General features: G+C 43.4%; 1 protein-coding gene across 1 annotated transcript in view; it reads left to right on the top strand.

The window, feature by feature from the left end:
• Positions 1-21772, top strand: part of COL4A6 (collagen type IV alpha 6 chain) — a 376063-nt gene that overhangs the window by 288420 nt on the left and 65871 nt on the right. Inside the window, exons 4-6 of the mRNA XM_012556521.1 lie at positions 14811-14945; positions 15633-15677; positions 21379-21495. Of these exons, the coding sequence (XP_012411975.1) occupies positions 14811-14945; positions 15633-15677; positions 21379-21495 (297 nt within the window). The remainder of the gene's footprint in view (positions 1-14810; positions 14946-15632; positions 15678-21378; positions 21496-21772) is intronic.

Raw genomic sequence — 21772 nt, 5'->3', positions numbered from 1 at the left:
TTCTCATGTTTGTCAGCTTTTTGCCTCAGTTCTTGGAAAATTCCGAGTATTAGAGATTTGAATTCCCTATCAGGTACTTCTAGTGCATTTTCTTCCACAGGAGAGTCATCTGGTGTTTTAATTTGGACGCCTACTAGAACCATCCTGTCCTGTTTTTGTAGATGTTTTGATATTGTTTGCTGTTTTCGGGGCATTCGATAGATATTTCTCTCGTTTATTGATTATAGATTTGTTTGTTTCGTCCCTTTTTTAAAAAAAATTTTGAGTATGTCTGAGCAGGTGGACTGCGTGCTCTTTGTTGTTTGCTCATCTGTGCGCTCAATTCTTTTCGCCTCCTTCTCCAACTGGCAGGTTCAGTCACTCAGATATGGTATAGCAGGGCAGGTCTAGCTGAAGAGGAGCCACTGGGACGGGTTGTTTGTGGCACTCACTACAGCCACCAGGGCGGGTCAGTAATCAGTGCTGGACAGGTTCCAGTAGGCCGTGCCTGCACTGCTTGTTGGTGTGATGTCAAGCGCACGGTGCAGGTAGGCAGGATGCAGCAGGGAGATGGTTATGTGTGGAGCTAAGTGGCTGTTTTGTCTCCAGCTGGATGCTCTGTGAGGCTGCTTTCTCGTACCCCTGTTTGCTGGTCTCCGATAGGAGTCCAAGATGGTGGATCCGCATTGCATTAGCTGGTAGGGGACCTCTGCATGAATCTCTCCTCGCTCTCCTTTCTCTTTCAGTATTCTCACTCCATTTGGTGCTCTTCTGAGTTCTTTATCTCTTCATTTGATGTTCTAGGGTTTCAGGATTGTTGCATTCTCTGTTTGGCTTAGTTTTTTGGATCTTTGCTGTGGAGGGATGGCGTGGTGCTGCTGCCTAGAGTGCCATCTTGCCGAAACCTTGCCCACTTTTTTTGCTTTATGTATGCAGAGTTAATTTCTGTTGGTTGCAGCCAAGAACTGTAACCTATACAAGTGGATTATCTCATCTAATCCTTACAACAACCCTGACAAGTAGGTGCTGTTGTTGACCCCATGTTGAAGATAAGAAAACTGAGACACAAAGGGGTTAAGATATCTGCCCAGGATCACACAACTAGTATGTAACATAGCTGAAATTCAAACCCAGATCTACCTGCCTCTATCATACATGAAAGAAGTGAAGAAAAATGGAAATGGAGCAGTTAGTGGTCCCCGAACTCTTCTGCGATAGAAAAAGAAAGAAAATCATTTTCCCCAGTTGTTCAGAGGCACCAAAGTGATCAATGCCATGGAAACAGAGAGGAATAAGGAAGAAATAGCAGCAGCTTGGGTTTGACGTGTTTATCTCCCTCTTGGTGCCTTCTATGCAGTCTATTAAAATGTAGGTTTGGGCCTCTGTTGAAGAGTTACTCTGACCTCTCGGTACTTGGATCCTCTGCCAGCCTTTTGCTTGCTGAGAAGTCTAGAATACATTCGAGTTGCAGCCCAGAACTATACTAGGCTGTGGAGTTTGAATTCTTTCTTCCAAGACACTGGGACCTACACTTGACCCAGATGGCAGTAGCCAGACTGCCACATTGCTCCCCCTGTTAAAATGTGCGCTCTTGGAGGACTGTGCGTAAGGCTTGCTCACCAATTCCACATCAACACCTGGCATAGTATAACACCTCTGTTGTTGTTGTTAGGTATCTTAGAGTCAATTCTGACTCATAGCCACCCCATATGACAAACCCACAGGGTTTTCTAAGCTGTAATCTTTATGGGAACAGATCGCCAGGTCTTTCTCCCGTGGAGTTGCTGGGTTGGTTTGAACCTCCAACTTTTCGTTTAGCAGTGGAGCGCTTAACTGCACCGCCAGGGCTCCTTCTGTATATTGAATTGAGGTGATGTGAATTGAAATCTACAGTCTGTGCTTGTGCTCTCTTTCGAGGCAGCTCATGTGTAGGTGACCACAAAAGCTTACTCAGTGTGGCTGGGGCGGATGATCAACTTTCACTCTAGTCTCAGCATTCTGGAGCTTTTGCTTTGCTAAATGCAGAACATGCTATCCAATGAGCCACAGCTTTTGCAGGGAAGGCAGGTGGGAAGAGGTTTGGTCATATCAAGCTTTTTAGCCTTACCCACTGGGCCCAGAGTTACTTTGCTGTGACTCCTGTGAACGCCGACGATAACATGGTTCCCTCTACTCAGTGCACCATTTAATTGAGCTAATTAATGACGAATAAACATCTCACAACAGTGAGCTTTCTGTTGGAAGGGTCTGAAGTGAAGGAAGATCAAAATGCAAACTGGGGAAGGAGGCTTCTTGGACAAAGGCATTTGGAGTGTTATTGGACTGATGTGTTTGTGTGTGTGTGTGTGTGCGCATGCACACACCATCGTTCTGTTAGAACAGTCCACTTCTTAGTTGGGAAAGTTTGTGGGTTTCTTTATTGTCTTGTCACTTGTACTGATCAAGTGTTTTCCTCTGTGATTTTACCCTCAACAAACTTCTCTCTGCCAATTAAAGAAGAAAACCCTGCTTCTGCCAAGTTGTTGACTGAGAGAGACTTTATAACGGTCCTGTATTTTGTAGCACATGACTGGTCCCACAGGAATGTCTTCTTTTTACTCAGCTGGTATGCTCAGGGAACATCTGAATGGTGTGTGAAAACAGACATCTCTTTGCTCTGGGTCAAACCCAGCTCTGTAGCCATCTGAGCTGGCTTTCTTTTGGATGAATGCCTAGCGCTAACTAGCAGAAGAGTGAACCCAGGGAAGCCACTAGGAATTTTCATTATTATTTCTTTTTTTTAATTTTACTTTAGGTGAAGGTTTACAGAACAAATAGTTTCTACATTATTATTTCTTGATTATCTGCATGTGGGAAAGGAGTGGTGGTAAGGATAGTTGAACCAGCCTATAGTTTACTCATCCCAGCCATTTCAGCACCCTCAAACATTCTCACGACCTAATCACCAGGCTATGATCATGTTCACCTAGTACTTAATCTTTTTCCAAGGCATTTTCCCATCTAAGATTCTCATTTAACCCTTAAAACAATCCAGTGGAAGTTCAGTGATTAGGGGCTGCCTTATAGATAAATGGTCAGCAACTGTGCCGTTTGGCACGTGGCTTGGTTGTGTGTTTCCAGGCACTCTGGGCCTGAGACTTGGGAAATTGAGCTTAAAGTTGCATGTTCTTATGATCGGTGGCCACCCAGTGCACAGTAGTTGACCAACAAAAGACTCTGAGTCTTTGATTTTGCTCTAAAAGTCTTTCAGATTAAATCCATTCTTTTCTGACCAAAGTCAGTATTGATTCTGAGCACCCCAAACCTGAAAATGTTGCTTAAAAATGAGCACTAAATAACACATTATGACAGTGCAGCCATGACTGGTGCAGTCAGAGAAGAGCAGCCAGTTTGATAGCTGAAGCTCTCCTATCATTTTGTAAAGGAAGAAAAAATGTTGATGAACATTATCTGAAAATTCCATTTTTTATAGGGTTACCCATATGCCCACTCAGATAAGAGGATCACCTGCCTTGGTTACGTCCACAAACCGAAAATACAAATCATAGCCTTGTTCACGGCCTCTCTCCTAAAGAGAACTAAAAGAGAAAATATGATAGCTGTCATTTCATAAATATCACATAAGCTGCCCCAACTTCTCGGTAAGGAACTCATGTTTTTTTTTTTTTTTTTTTTTATTGAACTTTAGATGAAGGTTTACAGAGCAAACTAGCTTCTCATTAAACAGTTAGTACACATATTGTTTTATGACATTGGTTAACAATCCTACAACATGTCAACATCAACACTTCTTGACCTTGGCTCCCTACTTCCAGCTTTCCTGTCGTCTCCTGCCTTCTAGTCCTGCCCTTGGGCTGGTGTGCCCCTTTAGTCTTGTTTTGTTTTATGGGCGTGTCTAATCTTTGGCTGAAGGGTGAACCTCGGGAGTGACTTCATTACTGAGCTAAAAGGGTGTCCGGCCATACTCTCAGGATTTCTCTAGTCTCTGTCAGGACAGTAAGTCTGGTCTTTCTTTGTGAGAGAACTCATGCTCTTGATGGATATGACTAAATTGTTTGAGCAGGAAAGGGGCTCATGTCTGTCCTATAATGAATTGGTGATGTGAGCTGATATTGCTCCAAGTATATCCAGTGGCTTTTGCGTTCACACAGGTGCATGGGTGATGCAACTTGGAAGTGATTCAGCCCAGCTACTATTTAAACCAAAGGTTATCAACCTTGGCTGCTCATTAGAATCACCTGGAGAGCCTTGAAAACTCCCAATGCCCAGGCCATACTGTAAATTAATTAAATCTGACTCTCTGGGATGGGATCCAGGCATCAGTACTTTTTAAAGCTCCCAGGTGATTCCTGTGCAGCCAAGTTGAGTACTACCAATTTAGAGCCTTGCTTCTCAAAGTGCAGTCCACAGATCAGAAGTATCAACATCACCTGAGAGTTGTTAGAAATGCAGACTCTTATGTCCTGCTAAATCAGAACCTGAATTTTAATAGGATACCCAGATGATTGGTATGCATATTTCAGTTTGAGAAGAGCTGATTGAGGGCAACAAACATGGTTCTACTCCAGAGGATCTTCCTCCTTCCTTAAGTAGTGAAATACTTGCAACAATAGCGATGTTGTATAGCTATGTTAAGGAGCCCTGGTGGTGCAACGGTTAAGCGCTGGGTTGCTAACCGAAAGGTTGGAGGTTCAGACCCACCCAGTGGCTCCGCAGGAGAATGACCTGGCGATCTGCTTTCCTAAAAATTACTGCCAAAAAAAAACCCTATGGAGCAGTTCTACTCTGTCACATGGGGTCGCTATGAGTTGAAATCAACTCGATGGCAATCAACAACAACTTATCTATGTTGTATAGTAGGTAGCTCTTTACCTACTATAGGATTGTTCATAATACCAGTTGCTTGATTGTGCTGTCTTCTGACAGTTGCTTGTGCTACACAGTACATGAGGTGGTTTTGTGAGGGCCACCAGAGACATCCAGGCTGTGTGTCTGATTGCTCACTCAGGGGCCATGCACATCGTTATGTAACTGCCTGGTGATGTGTTTGCTTTTGGGGAATATCACAGAATTGCCTCCTCTCAAAACTATCTGTAGCTTCTTACTACTCACTGCTTGTTCAGGTTATGGATTTCACTCAAATGGATTGCTTAGTTTATTATTGCCAACTTTTTTGTTTATTAAGAGGGTTTACCACTAACCCAGTCTAGATATTTGCTGTATGTACCACTCATAATTACCTGTTCCCATAGAAATCAATCTCTTTGTCTAGTCTTGTTACAACTTAGTCATTAATTGCATGGTGGTAAATGTTTCTTTTTGGCTCCAGCTGCTCTGGACTACAAGTTTTCTTTTTTGCTGCACAACCGTGTTTTACTCAATGCAATCTGTTATTTTGGTTTGATGCTGGAACAGATAAAGGGCTTTAGTGTAAAAACTGGTGAAATCTGAACAAAGTCTGGAGTTTAGTTAATAATATCATTTTAAGAAATTGCTATCAACTCAGTTCCATGTGTTACAGAATAGAACTGAGATCCTCACAAAATAGGGTTTTCTTGGATATAATTTTTATGGAAGCAGATCACCAAGCCTTTCTTCTACAGCACCGCTGGGTGGGTTTGAACTTCCAGCCTTTCAGTTAGCAGCCAAGTGCAAACTGTTTCTGCCACTCAGGGACTTGAATAACATCATCCCTGTTGCCACCGAGTTGATTCCCACTCATAACAATCCTATAGGACAGAGTAGAACTGCCCCATAGGGTTTCCAAGGCTGTAATCTTTACGGAAACAGCCTGCCCCATCTTTCTCCCACAGAGCCACTGGTAGGTTTGAACCACTGACCTTTTGATTAGTAGCCTAGTGCTTAACCACTGTGCCACCAGGGCTCCTTTAATAGTATCGTACTGATGTTAATTTTTTTACCTTAGGGGAAACCAAGTGACAGGTATATGGGAACTCTCTGTACTATCTTTGAAAGTTTTCTATAAATCTAACATCATTCCAAAAGAAAAGTTGATTAAAAAAGAACAAAAATATATATAAAGGGTTCTATTCTGACCCACCATTTTGGGAAGAAAGTATGAAGGACTAGAAGGACAATCTGGCAGAAGACAGCAAGAGCTAGAACCCTTTTCTTCTCCAGAGCTTCCAGATTGAGCCCCTTGGCAATGATGGCAGCTAAGGATCAGCAGAGCACCTCTCACCAAGATATGGTACTCTGAAAATGGCTTTGTTAGAGGGTGCTTTCCTTTCAGGGTTCTAAGCTGTAAAAAATAAGGACAGTGAATCATAATAGCTATTTACTGAGTGGCAGTTCAGCATAGTTGTTAAGAGTGCAGAATCCGCAGTCGGACTGTTTGGGTTTGAATGGTGCTTCTACCACTTTCCAACTGTTTGACTGTGGCTAGGTACGCAACCTCTCTTTGGCTCACTTTCCTCATATATAAAGTGGACATGATAGTAGTACCTACTTCATAATGGGATAATAGTGTAGGCCTAATCATTTTTAAACTATAATGAAAATCCTGTACTTGATAGTCAATTGCCTTCACCTTTCACAGCTTTAAATTCTGCTCCTCGTTTCATTCATTTTCTTTTTCCTACTGAAGCCCGCTCCTCATGTGGTTTTATTCATTTAAGGACTTACTGCCTTATGAGCCCAGCAAAGTAGGTTTTTTTGAAAATTGGAGTTTGTTTTGTTTTTTTCCCTAAAAGTAAAGCTTTGTCAATGGAATGATTCTGCAGCCCCTTTTCTTGTACATTTTCTCAGCTGATGCTCAAAGCAACCCAAGAAGTGGATAGAACATGTAACATCCCCATTTAGCTGTTAAGTGGCTTATTGATTAATTGGCTTTCTCAAGATTACACAGCTAGAAAGTGGGACTAGGACCTAAACCTTATGATTCTGCTTCAAACAGGAGAATTTTCTGAGAAGCATCAAACCAATATCAAGTTGCCCTTCGAAAGTCTAAGAAGGAAAACAAAATTATGGTAAATTAAAAATTCAGTGTTTGTACATCAGGTATGTTAGTTTTAGGTCAAATTCATCCTAAGCAGAGCTATATATTTTCTTATGCAGTCTAAAATCTCAGTACACACTTTATAGTGCTTTGGGGCTCTTTGTATAATGACTGCATAGACTGTATGCCCATTCGAAGGGATGTGGGGTCTTCATTCAACCATTTGTGTTGGTCACAGAGGTGTTTGGTTGTTCTATTTCTGTTTTTATGGCTAACGATTCTTCACATTTATAGTTGTATTTGATTTTTGGTGCTTGGTTGGTAAGACCAAAAAAAAACCCAAACCCATTGCTGTCGAGTGGATTCTGACTCATAGCAACCCTATAGGACAGAGTAGAACTGCCCCACAGGGTTTCCAAGGAGCAGCTGGTGGATTCAAGCTGCCAACCTTTTGGTTAGCAGCCGTAGCTCTTAACCACTGCACCACCAGGGCTCCTTGGTTGGTTAAAAAAAAAAAAAACTGTTGCCGTAGAGTCGATTACGACTCATAGGGACCAAGCAGCCCTCAATTATGAGATTATCACAAGAGGAAAGTTTGTTCTCGTTTCATGAACATGTTATGGAGAAAAGGGAAACCTGAAAATTCTTTACCAACTTCTATGCCTCTATCTATACATCTGTAAGAGCCCTGGTGGCGCAATGGTTAAGCACTCGGCTGCCAACTAAAAGCTTAGCAGTTTGAACCCACCTGGCTGCTCCATGGGAGAAAGACCTGGCAATCTGCTTCTGTAAAGATTACAGCCAAGAAAGGAAAACTATGGGGCAGTTCTGCTCTGTCACATGGGGAGTCAGAATCAACTACAGCAACAACAGATAGCTCTTCTTCATCCAATTTTAACAAATATTCACCATTTCCTGGAGGCGAGGGAAAATATAACACATTTAAAGTCTGAGTTTTCCAATTTCTGTTCAGCACAATGATCAACAAATTTGTATATTGTGCCTGTATTCTCCCTTCTGCTCCTAACTTAATATGCTAACATTAGGGACTCATAGCACATCAGAATTTACGTACTAGAGCCTAGTAAAGTGTCCATTGCCCACATAGGGTGCATAGTTACGGAGACTTCCTAGACATATCCAAACACCTCACAGGATTGATTTACTGGGTTAAAAGGCTTAGGACCATAGTCTCGTGGGACAACTCAGTCAATTGTCATAACATAGTTCATAAAGATAATGTTCTACATCCTAGTTTGGTAAGTAGCATCTGAGGTCTTAAATGCTTGCGAGTGGCCATCTAAGATACAACTATTGGTCTCTGCTCAACTGGAGCAAAAAAGAATGAAGGAAACCAAAGACTCAAAGAAGAAACTAGTCCACAGGACTAATAGTCCACACGCACCACAGCCTCTTCTAGCCTGAGACTGGAACTAGATGGTACCCGACTACCACTACCGACCTTTCTGATCAGGGACATAATAGAAAGTCTTGGATAGAATGGGAGAAAAATGTAAAACAAAATTCAAATTCCTGAAAGAGCCCAGACTTACTGGACCAGTAGAGAGCAGAGGAACCCCCAAGACTATCACCCTAAGATAACCTTTGAACTTGGAACTGAAGCGACTCCTGGAGGTCACCTTTCAGCCAAATAATAGATTTGCGTATAAAATAAACAATATCACCTGTAAGTAATGTGGTCCCTTAAACAATCAACTATATGAGACCAAATGGTCAACATTTATCCAAAAGCAAAGATGAGAAGGCAAGGAGGGGCAGGGAAGCTAGATCAATGGAAACAGAACAAAAAGAATGGAAATGCTGAGAATGCTGACACATTGTGGAAATTGTAACCAATTTCACAGAACAATTTGTATAAAAATTGTTAAATGGGAACCTAATTTGCTGTGTAAACTTTCACCTAAAACACGATAAAATATATATATTTTAAAAGTGTCCATTGCCCATAGACCGATTAAGGAGGTCACTTTAATTGTGGAACAAAAAGTAAGAAATTCCCCATCTTTTTAAGTTTTTGAGAATGCCATTCCTTGAAGTGCATTTATGACTTAATTTAAGAATTCCAGGACGTGAATTTCTATTGGATAGTACCTATTCCAGTGAAAATTTTGGTCAGATTGAGATCAGTTGTTCTGGTATCTGTGAAAATAATGATGTTTCCTGCTCAAAGTAGCTCTTACTGCCCCCTTCAAGTGGGTTTGTGCTTCCACATTCAGAGCATTCTTCAACACAGAGAAGTAATGTTAGATGGGCAGAAGAATAGAGGCTTTAGTATCAGGCTGACCTGGGTTTGGCCTCTGGCTTCACCAATTAATTGCTGTGTGGTGTCAGTCAAGTTACTTGTCATTGTTGTTAGCTGCCGTGGAGTTTAACTGGACTCATGGCGACCCCATGCACAATGGGAAGAGACTGTTGTGATCCATAGGGTTTTCACTGGGTGATTTTCAGAAGATCATCAAGCCTTCCTTTCTTCCTAGTCTATCTTAGAGTGGAAGCTCCACTGAAGACTGTTCAGCATCATAGCAACGTAGAAGCCTCCACTGACAGACAGGTGGTGGCTACGCTTGAGGTGCATTGGCTGGGAATCAATCCAGAGCCTCCTCCATAGAAGGAGAGAATTCTACCACTGAACCACCACTGCCCCCATCTTCTCTGTATTTCAGTTTCCTCATCTGTAAAATCAGGCTAATACCCACCTATTGGATCTGTTAGAGGATTGAAGGAGATGACTTACGTATAGTGTCTGGCATTTAGTAAGCACTTGGTCAAAGGAGGTCATTATTATGTTTTAGAAGAGAAATATGAATGAACAGGTAGGTGGGAGGGATGCAAACTGTTGTCTAGCAAGAGTTAACTTCAGCACTCTAGGAGGTGTCTTTCCAAAAGTTTCAATTAGCCAATGGGGTGGGTGTGTGTATCTTTGCAAACAAAACATGATGCATCTTAGATGGCAGCTCACTAGCTTTTAAGGCCCCAGACGCCACTCACCAAAGGAGGATGCAGAACAGTTTCTTAATAAGCTTTGTTATGCCAGTTGACCTAGATGTCCCCTGAAAAGAAGCTGATATCTTGATTGGGGCCTGGAGAATGAATAGGGGCTAGCCAGGAGAGTAGAGTGGGAACAGCATGTTCAAAGGCCCTGGGGCAGGATGCTAGGCGAGAGTAAAGCAAGATTAGAGGATGGCAGACCAGTTAGGAAGCTGTGGTATCACTCTAGGGGAGAGGTGAGAAAGACCTGAAATAAGGCCATGGATATAGCCAACTCATAGCAACATGTTTAAGATATATTTGGAGACAGAATTGACAGTCCTTGCTGATGGATTGGATGTGGGAGATAAAGGAAGGGGTCGGGGGAGGTCATGGAGGACTCCTGAGTTTCTGACTTTAGTGTTATCTGCCAGGTGTTTTACATTCATTGACTCACTTAAATGCTCACAGTAATCCTATACAAGAACTACTGTTGTCCCCGCTGAACCCCTGGTGATTAAGACACTTGTCCAATGTCACACAACTGTTAAGTGGCAGTGACAAAATTTGCCTCCAGGTTGGGCTGACTCCAGGGCCTGAACCATGATACCACCCAACAGCACTGCATCACCTCCTGGGTTATAGCTAGAGCCTTCGGAAGCCCCTTTCCTTGCTTCATAAATATCATTTTCATCCCTTAGCTTAAAGCTTTGCTCACCTTTAAAATACAAATCCCCTTTAGAGAAGTAGTGCTCTAAGCTGTTGTTAGTCATTTATGCCTCAGTGAGAATGAGTTTCAGGTTCTTCCTTAGGAACAAATAAATTTTAACTTTATGAGAAAAGGATACTGGAACCTTGAGGAAAGTATGAAAAGGAGTCAGCAATGAAAAGTTAGCCCTTCCACCAGTTTCATATTCCTACCTAGTCTGATGTCTGTGCTTTTAAGATTCTTAGATGCCATTTCTGCATATATGTACTACTTTATATACAGGCCATTTCTTTCTCATTCATCTGGGGCTGGGGTTGTGGGTGTGATCTGATCATAGGTGACCTTAAACTCCATACTGACCCCAACCTACTGTGGTCAACAAGAGGCAGGCAGCCTGGGCTACAATTTCGAACCTGCAGCTCTTGGCCTTAAGCACAAACCCCAGCTCATTCCCTTGAGAATTAGACCCTGATGTGCATATTTAAAGTCCCGAGCAGATGGCGGCAGGATAGCTTGTTGGAAAGACTTAGAGGAGTCCCTTCTGCCCTGTCTGGGTCTATTTGCCAAAATAAATGACATGTATCAGGGCAGGGCATTGGTCCAAGCCCATTGAAATTCTGCTAGCAGTCCAAACAGTGATAGTGTTTCAGATTGGTTCTGTGAAATGATCAAGGTTAGGGAAAGAGAAATGATGTGTGAGCATCTGGCTACTGCAGCCTGCTGATGGGGGTACTCCCAGGGGTGCACCCAGGTTGGGGAGGTTGCCTTGAGGACCCCCTAAGACATCTGACACTGGCAAACAGAGAAACAGCCCGGTGCTAGCAGCAAGCTGCCTGATTTGAGTCCCACACCATTCCTCACTACCTATGTGACCTAACCAATTCCTTCCTCCTCTCTCGGCCTCTTTTTTATTCCCATGTCTAAAATAAAGCCTGGATGGGACAATCTCTAAGAAGAGCCCTACCTGCTCACACATTCTGTGACTTCGCTGACACTGGTTTGATTTCTTTCTCTCCGTGATGGGAGAGGCCCACCCATCCACCTGCTTGTCTGTAGCCTCTATGTTCTCACACTGACCTCTGCTGGCCATTATGAAAAGTGTCACCGGTTGCTTCTTTGGAGGGAAAAAAAAAAAGCAGGTCATCATTGATTTAGTATTAAGCTGCAGCAATACTCTGGGTGCTGAGACAGAAACCCTGTGCATGGAGACAAGGGAAAAAAGTTCACACAGCTATAAGCACAGAGTAAGCAGATCTAGAGATGGCTGGCAAAACAACCCACAACCCCTTTGCCATTTTCATTTATTAGCGGTGCTCTGTGCCACTGTATGAAAGGACTTCGTATCCTTCTCTCATATCCTGTGACTGCAGGATCCAAATGGGCTTGGAACCATGCTGAGGAGGCAGTTCTGGGCCAGCAGTGCCTCAGAGGCCTCGAGACATCCCACAGGCCTTGCTTCTGGCCTTTCGGTCAGTCCCAGGGGTTTCTAGCCAGGCCGCTGACATGTCCACCAACCCAAACACCTGTGGCCAGCCTAGAAGTACACGTTCCTCCAAGGGGCACCCACTCTTTCAAGTGCACCTTTGGGAAAAGAGTTAGAATTTAAAAAAAAATATCCATGAGTTATTAAGAGACTCACTTTAAGCTCTGTGGCTGGAACGGAAGAGTCTGCTGTGAGACCGTGTGGCAAATTCAACATGCTCCCCACTACCACCACCTCCACCACCACCACCACCACACCAGCCAAGAGAAAGGAAGCAGGCCGCGGAACCCTGCCTTTTCTGGATGTAATCAGGTTTCCTATTTAGTCCAGCCCTAGAATTGCCTCACTTCTAAGTCTCCTTGCTTACCCTTTCTCAGAATGTGCTCTCAAAGGCGAGGGACCAGAGCTGGAGTGTTCCAGCCCCTCCCTGTTCCCACCCCGGGCACTACTCACGCTCCTCTGGTGTTGTGAGCAGAATGGGAATTGGGCCACCCCACAATCCGCTCTCTCAGTAGCTGTTAAATGGTTTATCACGCTCCCCACCCCCTCCTTTGATGCGGGAAAACTTTTGGCAGGGCTCAGATTTGGATCCTCTCTTCTAGAAATAACATGGCCTCAGCAACCCCCTCCTGCCCCTCATCTGCCCACTGAGCAGGCCCCTCCTCCCCAACAGCTGGTTTTTATCTGCCTCCCTTGTTCCAGCCTCAGGCAGGCTGCCCTGGCCTCATGCTGACACACACATGTTCTCCTGAATGCTTGTGGATGAGTTTCAGCCCTGAAACAGTGCTTTCCCCACGTTGCACCCCTGTTCCCAAACCTCTACGGGTTCCCTACTTCCTACCACATCAAGTCTTCAACTTTCCACTACGCATCTCCAATCGGGCCCGTGACTCCGCCTCCCCACCAGCCATGGACAAAAAGTCAGCATTCCACAAACCCTCCATGGCCATCCCTTCCTTTGTGTTCCTGCGGCACTTATGGGCTGTTCTGGACTTGTACTGTTTGCTGTCATTTTGTAAACATTAGTTTTGAAAGCTAGGCCCACATTTTAGACGTTTTCACTAACCCTCGACAGCACCCCAGCACTATTTAAAAGTCTTGTTCTTTCTCTTTTTCATATGTTTCTTTCTATAGATTGACTTCTGTAAAAATTACATGAATAATAACAGAATCATTGTAAACAAAATGTGCACTAACAGTGTCAAGAGTAAGAGCTCACTCCCCACTTCCGTCATTCCTACTTCCCAGAAGGAAGCCCTGTTAAACCGTTTGCAGCCTGCAGTCTGTAGGCCGCAGGTTGGGTGTTGGGGAAGGTTGAGTGGTAGGTGTTGCCCCAGAGAATTACATCTCCTTGGGCCGAGCATCTCTTACTTCTTTGCAAGAGTCCTAGGTCTTCGTGGACCTGGTGGCCACTTGCATGTATAGTATGTGACTGTTGTTAGGTGCCATCAAGTTGTTTCCTGCTTGTAGCGACCCTGTGTACAACAGAACGAAATACTGCCTGGTCCTCCCAATCGTTGCTATGTTTGAGCCCATTGATGTGTGACTCTAGCTACCGCATAAAGCATCTGTTCTGCTTTCAACTTTTTAAAAATGTAAACCGTGAAGGTGAATGAATATTAAAGGGCATATTTAATGTGCTTTCTTTGGAGTTTTTCACAGATCTGTAGGAGATTGGGGACAGACAGGAAAGGGGCCGAGAGGTAGAGATAGGAAGCATTTATGAAAATAGGCTTTCTACCTGCGATAGTGTTGTGGTCTCTGAGAGGTAATGCACATTACTAATGGTTTTCATTTTTCTGCCAAGAAAAATTCGTCCCTACTGGGATTTGTTCTAAATGATAGACTAGTCTGCCTCTGTCACACCCACTGGAGTTAATTCACTGTCTCAGTGGGCTTTAAAATGTCAGCCTGAACTCTCAGACTTAATTGTTACCTGACACTTTACAACCAGGGCTTTCAAAATCTCAGGCTGCTCCCTCTTGCTATCATAATTGATACTTAATGGATACTCTCAGGCTCCTTATATTTTACACATTCAAATTGTATAGATGTGGGAGGGGGGTAAAGAGAAAGAGAGAAGGATAGAGAAGGAGAGCAAATAAACAATAGGTGTGTGTATATATGTGACTGTTTGTATGTGTGTGTGTGTGTGCCCTGTGAATGTCTGTTTCCAGGTGTATTGATGGGGTCCACCAAAGAGTCAGCTCGTGGGTTTCTGGATTCTCCCCTCTCTGGGCCCCTGGGGCAGTGTTCTTTAGGTGTAGCCTTTTCTGGGCTTCACTGCAAGCATATGGTTAGCCATTTGGACACGAGTTATAAAATGCCATGATGCTCTCCAGTGTCCTGTTTGTTCACTATTTTGACAATCTGATGGATGGCCTGGCATTAACTAGGAAGAGGACATCATCATCCAGTCCGAATAACTAATCTCCTAAGAAGTACAAAGTTGAAGGATCTTGGTGCACATGAATCTTATTAAATGTGCTTATAAAATGTGTTCTAGCCAAATAAGCTTAGCAGCCCCTAAAATAGCCTTTTCTGATACATGTCTGGAACTTTGGCATGACTCACAGATCTCTAAGCCAAAATTATTTAGTGAAGTGATGACAGTGTTCTTTGTGCATGGGAAAATTGGAAATATTGATGTGAAGTCCACTATTGACCAACTGCACTTCTTCTGTCCATTTCAGGGGCGACCTGGACCAATTGGAATTCAAGGTCCAACAGGTCCTCAAGGATTTGCTGGCCCTATTGGTTTATCAGGGTTGAAAGGAGAAAGGGGCTCCCCGGGCTCTCTGGGACCATATGGAGAAAAAGGAGATAAGGTAAGTACACCAAAGCTTAATTTTCCTTTGATGCATGGGACACACGTGTGCTAAATCTCAGTTCTACTCATTTATGGAAATAATACTATTCCTGAAAACTTTGGTACCAGGCTACATGCTTTAATAAGAGATGGGCTGGGTGATGTGCTGCTAATGTTTGCCCATTTGGGGAGCGACTCCCATGGTAGGCAAAGCCATGAAGTGAATGTTTTACCTACTTGTTAAACAAATGGGCTCACTGTGGTGGTAAGTCATGTGGGTTTAAACCAGGCATGGGTCAGAAGTCTCATCTGGGTAGTAGAGATCAAGAATCCAAGCAAAGAGACTGGAAAGCAAGGGTTCAGAATGCTTAGAAGCAATCTGGGCCATGAGTATAGGGAAAGAGCTGCAAGAAGGGAGATGGAGATGGATAATATTGTGGTGGCTGGCTGGCTGAGTTTAGCAGCTCTTCATGTTCCCTGCCTAAGACAAGACCTGGTCTCAGAAAACAGACCTACCGAAGACCACAGGTAGAGGCAAATGATCATTTGGGAACTGGAGTAGGGAACAACACAATACCATGTCGGGAGGGGGGTACAAAGCACTTCTTAACAACTTAGGTCATTGAATCACAGGAACAAACACACTGAATCTAATGGAAATCAGCTGGATTGTTTCTTATATTCCTTTCCCTACCCCTTTCTTTAGGGTCCCATGGGAGTTCCTGGCTTTCTTGGCATCAATGGGATTCCGGTGAGTGTGTCCACAGAGGCATTTTTAGTATCTTCTAGGCTCTGCCTCCTAGCTCAAGAACTTTGGCCTTAACCACAGGCCGTCTCATGCAAGCATGCTTGGCGTCAAGTGATATACATGGTGACATTTGAAGGGCAGTGATCACACACACTTGGATTAAGGTACCAAACCAAACCCATTGCTGTCAAGTTGATTCCAACTCACAGCAACCCTATAGCACAGAGTAGAACTGCCCCATAGGGTTTCCAAGGAGGGGCTGGTAGACTTGAACTGCCGACCCTTGGTTAGCAGCTGAGCTCTTAACCGCTGCACCACTAGGGCTCCAGATTAAGGTATAGGCAGCCTTAAATCAGATAGTTGGGGGCTGAGGGGACGTGAGCAGCCATAAGAAACCACTGATAACTTAGCAAAATTAATTATGTCTTGTGGGTTGGGGGGAGCTTTGGTTGGGGATGAGGACCTGGTTCTGAAGTGCAGAGACAATGCCACATGAGAGCCTGGATCTCCAAGGGACCCATGAGGGCATTGCATGAAAGGGGAATGCTGAGAGAAGGAAGACAGAAAGGTAGTAAAAGACTTTCAAGACTTTGTTTTCTCCTGTTGTGTTCCAGCCAAGCCCTGTTTTATGCACACACACACACACATTCTTATACATACAGCATTCTGTGCCATGGAATGTAGAACTTAATGTCTATTCTGTCTTATAATCTGGGCAATTTCTCATGTGCTTCACTCATCTATTCTTTCAACAAACATTTACTGAGTGCTTACTCTGTGTCCCACACTGTGCCAGGCACAGATAATACAATGGGGACAAAATATATGTAGTCATTTCACAGGCTTCCAAATTAGATAGTGAGGCCTTTGAAGACAGGAGCCACATTCTTCTGTGCCTGCTGGACGGTGTACAGGGCTGAGCACATGTTAGCTCCCAGTGGATCCATGTTACGTGAAGACAAGGCAGTAGACTACACACTCTGTCCAAAGCCAAACATGGTCTGCTTCTACCGTCTCATCTCCTGCTCTTTGGCCTTAATGTTTTTCTTTCTTTTCTAAAATGAAAAAATAATAATAACATTTTATTCTACTTGAAAACAATTACATGCCCATTATAGGAGAATTAAGAAGGTACATGAAAGTACAAGGAAGGAAAATTACTTATAATTATACCATCCAGACAACCATTAGTGACATCTTGGTACATTTCCTTCCAGTAATATTTCCTCTTCAGCACCATCTCATTTTAGAGTGTATTTCCCTTTAGTTTTGACAAAGTGAGTACTCTAAAGATGGCACCCGACAACTCCTTTTCCCATTCCATCTGACTCAATCCCTTAGTTTCTCCATTTCTGTCCTATATCCCTAATTGTTCCACTCTGGAGATTCCACGGTAACATTTCGCCAGCCTTTGAAATAGAATATTTGGAACTTGCTGGCTATCACTTTTTAGTTATGTCCCTTTCCACTTCTCTTTATAGTTAATTCTTAATCTAGACTGTGTTTGTCTATAGCAGTGGTTTTCGAATCTTGTTTAAAAGAACAGAATCATGTGGAAGCTCAGCATATAAAACAGAAAAAAAGTGGAGCTCCTTTGTTTCAGGGAAGTCCTTAGAGCTTGATTTTATCTTTCCCACAACCTCTGAAGGGTTCTTCTGAACCCCATCAAAGTACAGTTTAGTAAGCCCTAGACTTCTCATCTAGTATCAAGGAAGGGGGTTCAAATCTCTTTGTGCCAACCTATATGTATTTCTTAAACACCTGATATGTGCTAGCACTCTACTATGGGGGATACAGAGGAAGCATATAGCTCTGCCCTCAAAGATATTATCATTCGATCCATTTTCTTCCCAAATCTAGTAGACATTTATGGGTTTAGAGAATAGAAGTCTCACTTACCTTATATTTGTTACATGTATCAACAAAGCCACTGTCAGATTTATTCAACAAGTCAGCTGTCAGATTTATTTAACTGCAGAGTCTTCGAAATGCCGAGAAATGAGCCAGTGGAGAAGTAAGTGGATGGTTTGGCTGCCCTTTTATGGCATCCCTGGCATTTTCTCATGGCTGTGTTCCTCTGGCCACTTTGGCCAGAGTTTCCCCTCAGAGTGGGTGTCATCTGGGAGCCAGTGGGTGAGGGAAGCTATCAAACTGGAGGCAGCCTCTTCCATTCATCCTGTGGATCTGGCTTTGCTGGAGATGAGTGGGAGATTTGGAGCTTGCAGCAGGAGTGTGCCCTTCCTCCTGCAGTCGCTTTTTAGTGGGTGCTGGAGGGAAGTGAATCCTGTCAGGCAGAGGCTGTTTCCAATTCTGAACTGGAACCTGCCCCAGAGTCCAGCTGGACACTACTGCCTCCAACTTGTGGCCAGGAAAGTCCTAGAGCTTGCAGGAATTGATCACTTCTTTTGGGGGCTTCATTGCCTGGTAGAATGAGTTTCAGCTGCCCAGACTCCTCCAAATGAGCTAGCTCCTCCCTATAGAAGTCCCCTCCCCCTTGATCCATCCTTTGACCAAAGGTTGTATGTGTTTTCTTTTGATTTTTGATTGCTATAGCTTCAGGCTCCAAGCTTGACTTCCTCTATGAAATCCATCTCCCTCCTTCCTTCCCTGTCTTCCAGCTATTCAAGACATATGTATTGAGCACCTTCTGTTCAATGCTTCCCTCTCTCTTCCATCTCTAATCTCCCAGGAACCTTTGCTGTCTGTACCACACCATCCAGCTCCACATCACATATGGCCTCATGGTATTTATTGATTGTCTTGTGTAATAGTCTTATATCCCCAACTAGGATACTAGCTCCTTGAAAGCACAGACTATATGCCTTCTGCTACTCTCAGAGGCTCCAAAACTCCTAGAATTGAACTTGTTATATAGTTGTTATTAGCTGCCATTGAGTTGGCCCTCAACTCATGGAGACCCCATGCACAACAGGATCCAACCATTGTGATCCATAGGGTTTTCATTGACTGATTTTTGGAAGTAGATTGTCAGGCCTTTCTTTCTAATCTGTCTTAATCTGGAAGCTCTGCTGAGGCCTGTTCAGCATCATAGCAACACACAAGCCTCCGCTAACAGATCAGTGGTGGCTGTGCCTGAGGTGCATTGGCCAGAAATCGAACCTGGGTCTCCCACATGGAAGGCAAGAATTCTACCACTGAACCACCATAGCCCCGGAGCATATAGTAGGAGCTCTAACAATATTTTGGGGTCTGATTTCAACCCCTAGTGCCTATAAAGCAATAGTTTTCAGACTGGCAAGACTCCTTCTGACAGACGAAAACACAGACACCCTAGGCCCAGTCAGACTAATTACTTTGTTCAACTTTTAGCAGCGCTTATTAAGCAATTTGGCTGAAACCAACAGCTTTCCCAACACATCTTACTAATCTGGATCACTGCACAGATCTGGTTCCCCTCTTAATATTAGGTGATCATTAACATATGTGTCACTTGTTCTGGTCCTAAAACTCTATTTTTGCTCTCATATAGACAGTCTCAACATGAATGGGTGAATAGTCATTTTATGATAATCTAAGTCTTTGCACTAAGGGGTGCAATAGCCATTTGCGAGAATGAACAAATAAGATTCGTCAAGATACTCAACATTAGAACAACGTAGACCAGGGATGATAGAGCTGTGGTTTTTAATGATATCACAGCTGTGAGTTGGGGCTGTTGGTATCTGCAAGACATGTGTGTTTATCAATTGTTTTCGTTCAAATAAATGGGAGCAGAGGTTTTCAACTTGTCCTTTACATTTGATGTTTAGCTTTTCCCGTGGAGTCAATCTCAAACATTTCCCTGCCTAGAGACTTGTAAACGAACATACCACATTTATGTCCTCAAAGTGAACATGTACCACACACCAAATGGAAATGTTTCCTTTGAATCTGGGTTCTGAGGAACATTGCTTTTTGGGAATACAGCAGATCTTCCTATTCTGTGTGCTCAGTCCCTTCTAGCTATATAGAACCATGGTTTCCTCCCTCGAAGAGTTACACTCTCTTGGAGAGCTGGCACATACATATGTGAAATCATTAGCTATGACCAGAAAAGGGAATGGACTAGAAATGCTGTGATACAGAGTTGAGAGAGGTAGAACTCAGCCCTGTGGTTTCTCCTTACTGATTTGTCTAGGAGAAGAAGACTTACCATTTAGTAAATCTAATCTCATTTAATTTTAACAATAACCCAGTGAGGTAGGCCTTATTCATTTTTAATGTTGACAACAACCCTATGAGGTAGATATTATTCACCTCAAGTTTACAGATGAGGAAACTGAGGCTCAGGCTAGGGAGTGCATAGCTGAAATTGGAACACAAGTCTGACTGGCTCAAAACATGATTTATCCGCCATCCCACAGTGTTTGCAGGAAAGAGTATAAGTCAGAAGTCAACAGTTAATTCCAGAGAATTCAGGTAAGGTAGGAAAGATTAAACAGGTACCTATGGAGCCCTGCAGGCAAGAAAGCTAGAGACGTATCAGACTAAAGTAAAAACTGTGGGCATCAAAGGGTAAGACTCCAGGCAAAGTTTTTGGTATAAAAGAAAAGCAAGGTCCCAGGAGTAAGGAAGATCCCTGGTGCTAAGCCAGCCTGTTGTCTTGCCTTAACTTATCCCTGTTAACCTGCTGAGAGACAACCCCTAGTTAACCTCTAGCAAGCAGCATAGACTCACACTTTTCTGTTAACAGTCTCCTTACCTCGTAGAACTATAATAAGAATGAAACAGAATTCTATGGAGCATTTTCTCAAGAAGTATCTGACAAAAGGTTGCTTGCTCTCGTGATTTGCAAAGTTAACTTTTGAACACATGGCATGTTTTCCTCAAATCATTAAACATATATACCTGGCTTTAAAAAGGGAAAGGTGTCTACCTTTTATTGACCAGTCTAGATTTCTGTTCTTTCAGGTCATCTCTTTGCTCCAGACCCAACACACAACCCACCTTTGATAGACTAAAACATATATATTACCATACAAAAAGGCAGACTCTATGCACCAAGGAAGCCTGACCCTGGCAACTATTGAACTCAGACCAACTATATAGAATGATTACTCATTCCCCAGCAAAACAACTGCCTTAGTAGTGAGTATGGAGGAGGGGAGAAGATAGAGTTCCCTACCGGAAGCAATAGCCTGACATGGGATCGTGACAAAGTGAGTGTAGTTATTCCAAGACTTGCTTATTTTTTAACTGAGCGACTTTCCTAGGACTAGAATCCCAGGAGAGGAGGTACTGTGGGAACTGCTTCTGTTCTGCTGACCAAAATCCAGCACCATTTCTCATGCAGAGTTTCCAGTACAGAAAGCCATGCCAGGCTGCCCGGTTTCCAGTCTGAGCCAAGGAATCCCAAGGCCTGGCATGACTCCCTATTTGTAGTAGCTTAGCTACCAGACAGCTAAACCCCATCTTAGTACATCTTTGTACCCAGGGAAGGTGAAGTTGCAACAGTCTGGGTGTCCCATCTGTTCATGCTTTATCCCTTGAATTTCAGCTTGGATCCTATTACTGATCCTTTTGGGAGGGATAACAGTGAGCTATCATCAGTCATATATACCGGGGTATAAAGGAAAGATATAAGAGCACATATTTGGGGCTGAGAGAGTGAACAAAGAGCTGAAATTTGACAGCATACTTGGTTTCTCTCATTGTGGAGCTGATAGTCCTGTGCTGACTTGATCCCTTTTTTCTCTTTGAACAGGGCCACCCTGGACAGCCAGGGCCCAGAGGCCCACCTGGTCTGGATGGCTGTAATGGAACTCAAGGAGCTGCTGGATTTCCGGGCCCTGATGGCTACCCTGGGCTTCTTGGACCACCTGTACGCTGCCAAATCTTTGCACATCATGTCAAACGGCTTTGCTTGCCTCCAAGTGTGCCCTTTTACTGCCTATCTGGAGACTTCATTAAGCATCTATGGGGCAGCCACTATAGCCTTGTGTCTAGTGGAGGAGTCTATACTTGCAACACTCTAACATGAAAAGTCTAAAGAAGAAATACCAGTTCAATAGGGTGTACACATGTTATACTACTTAGGATTTTTTAAAAAAAGATACTTTTAGAGTTGGCAAGATTGTTAAAGACTATAGTAAATTTCA

This window comes from Trichechus manatus, unplaced genomic scaffold (assembly GCF_000243295.1).
Source record: "Trichechus manatus latirostris isolate Lorelei unplaced genomic scaffold, TriManLat1.0 scaffold00068, whole genome shotgun sequence".
NCBI classification, from domain to species: domain Eukaryota; kingdom Metazoa; phylum Chordata; class Mammalia; order Sirenia; family Trichechidae; genus Trichechus; species Trichechus manatus.
The sequence above is the reverse complement of the archived record's forward strand: the minus strand, read 5'-3'. Positions and strand labels throughout refer to the sequence as shown.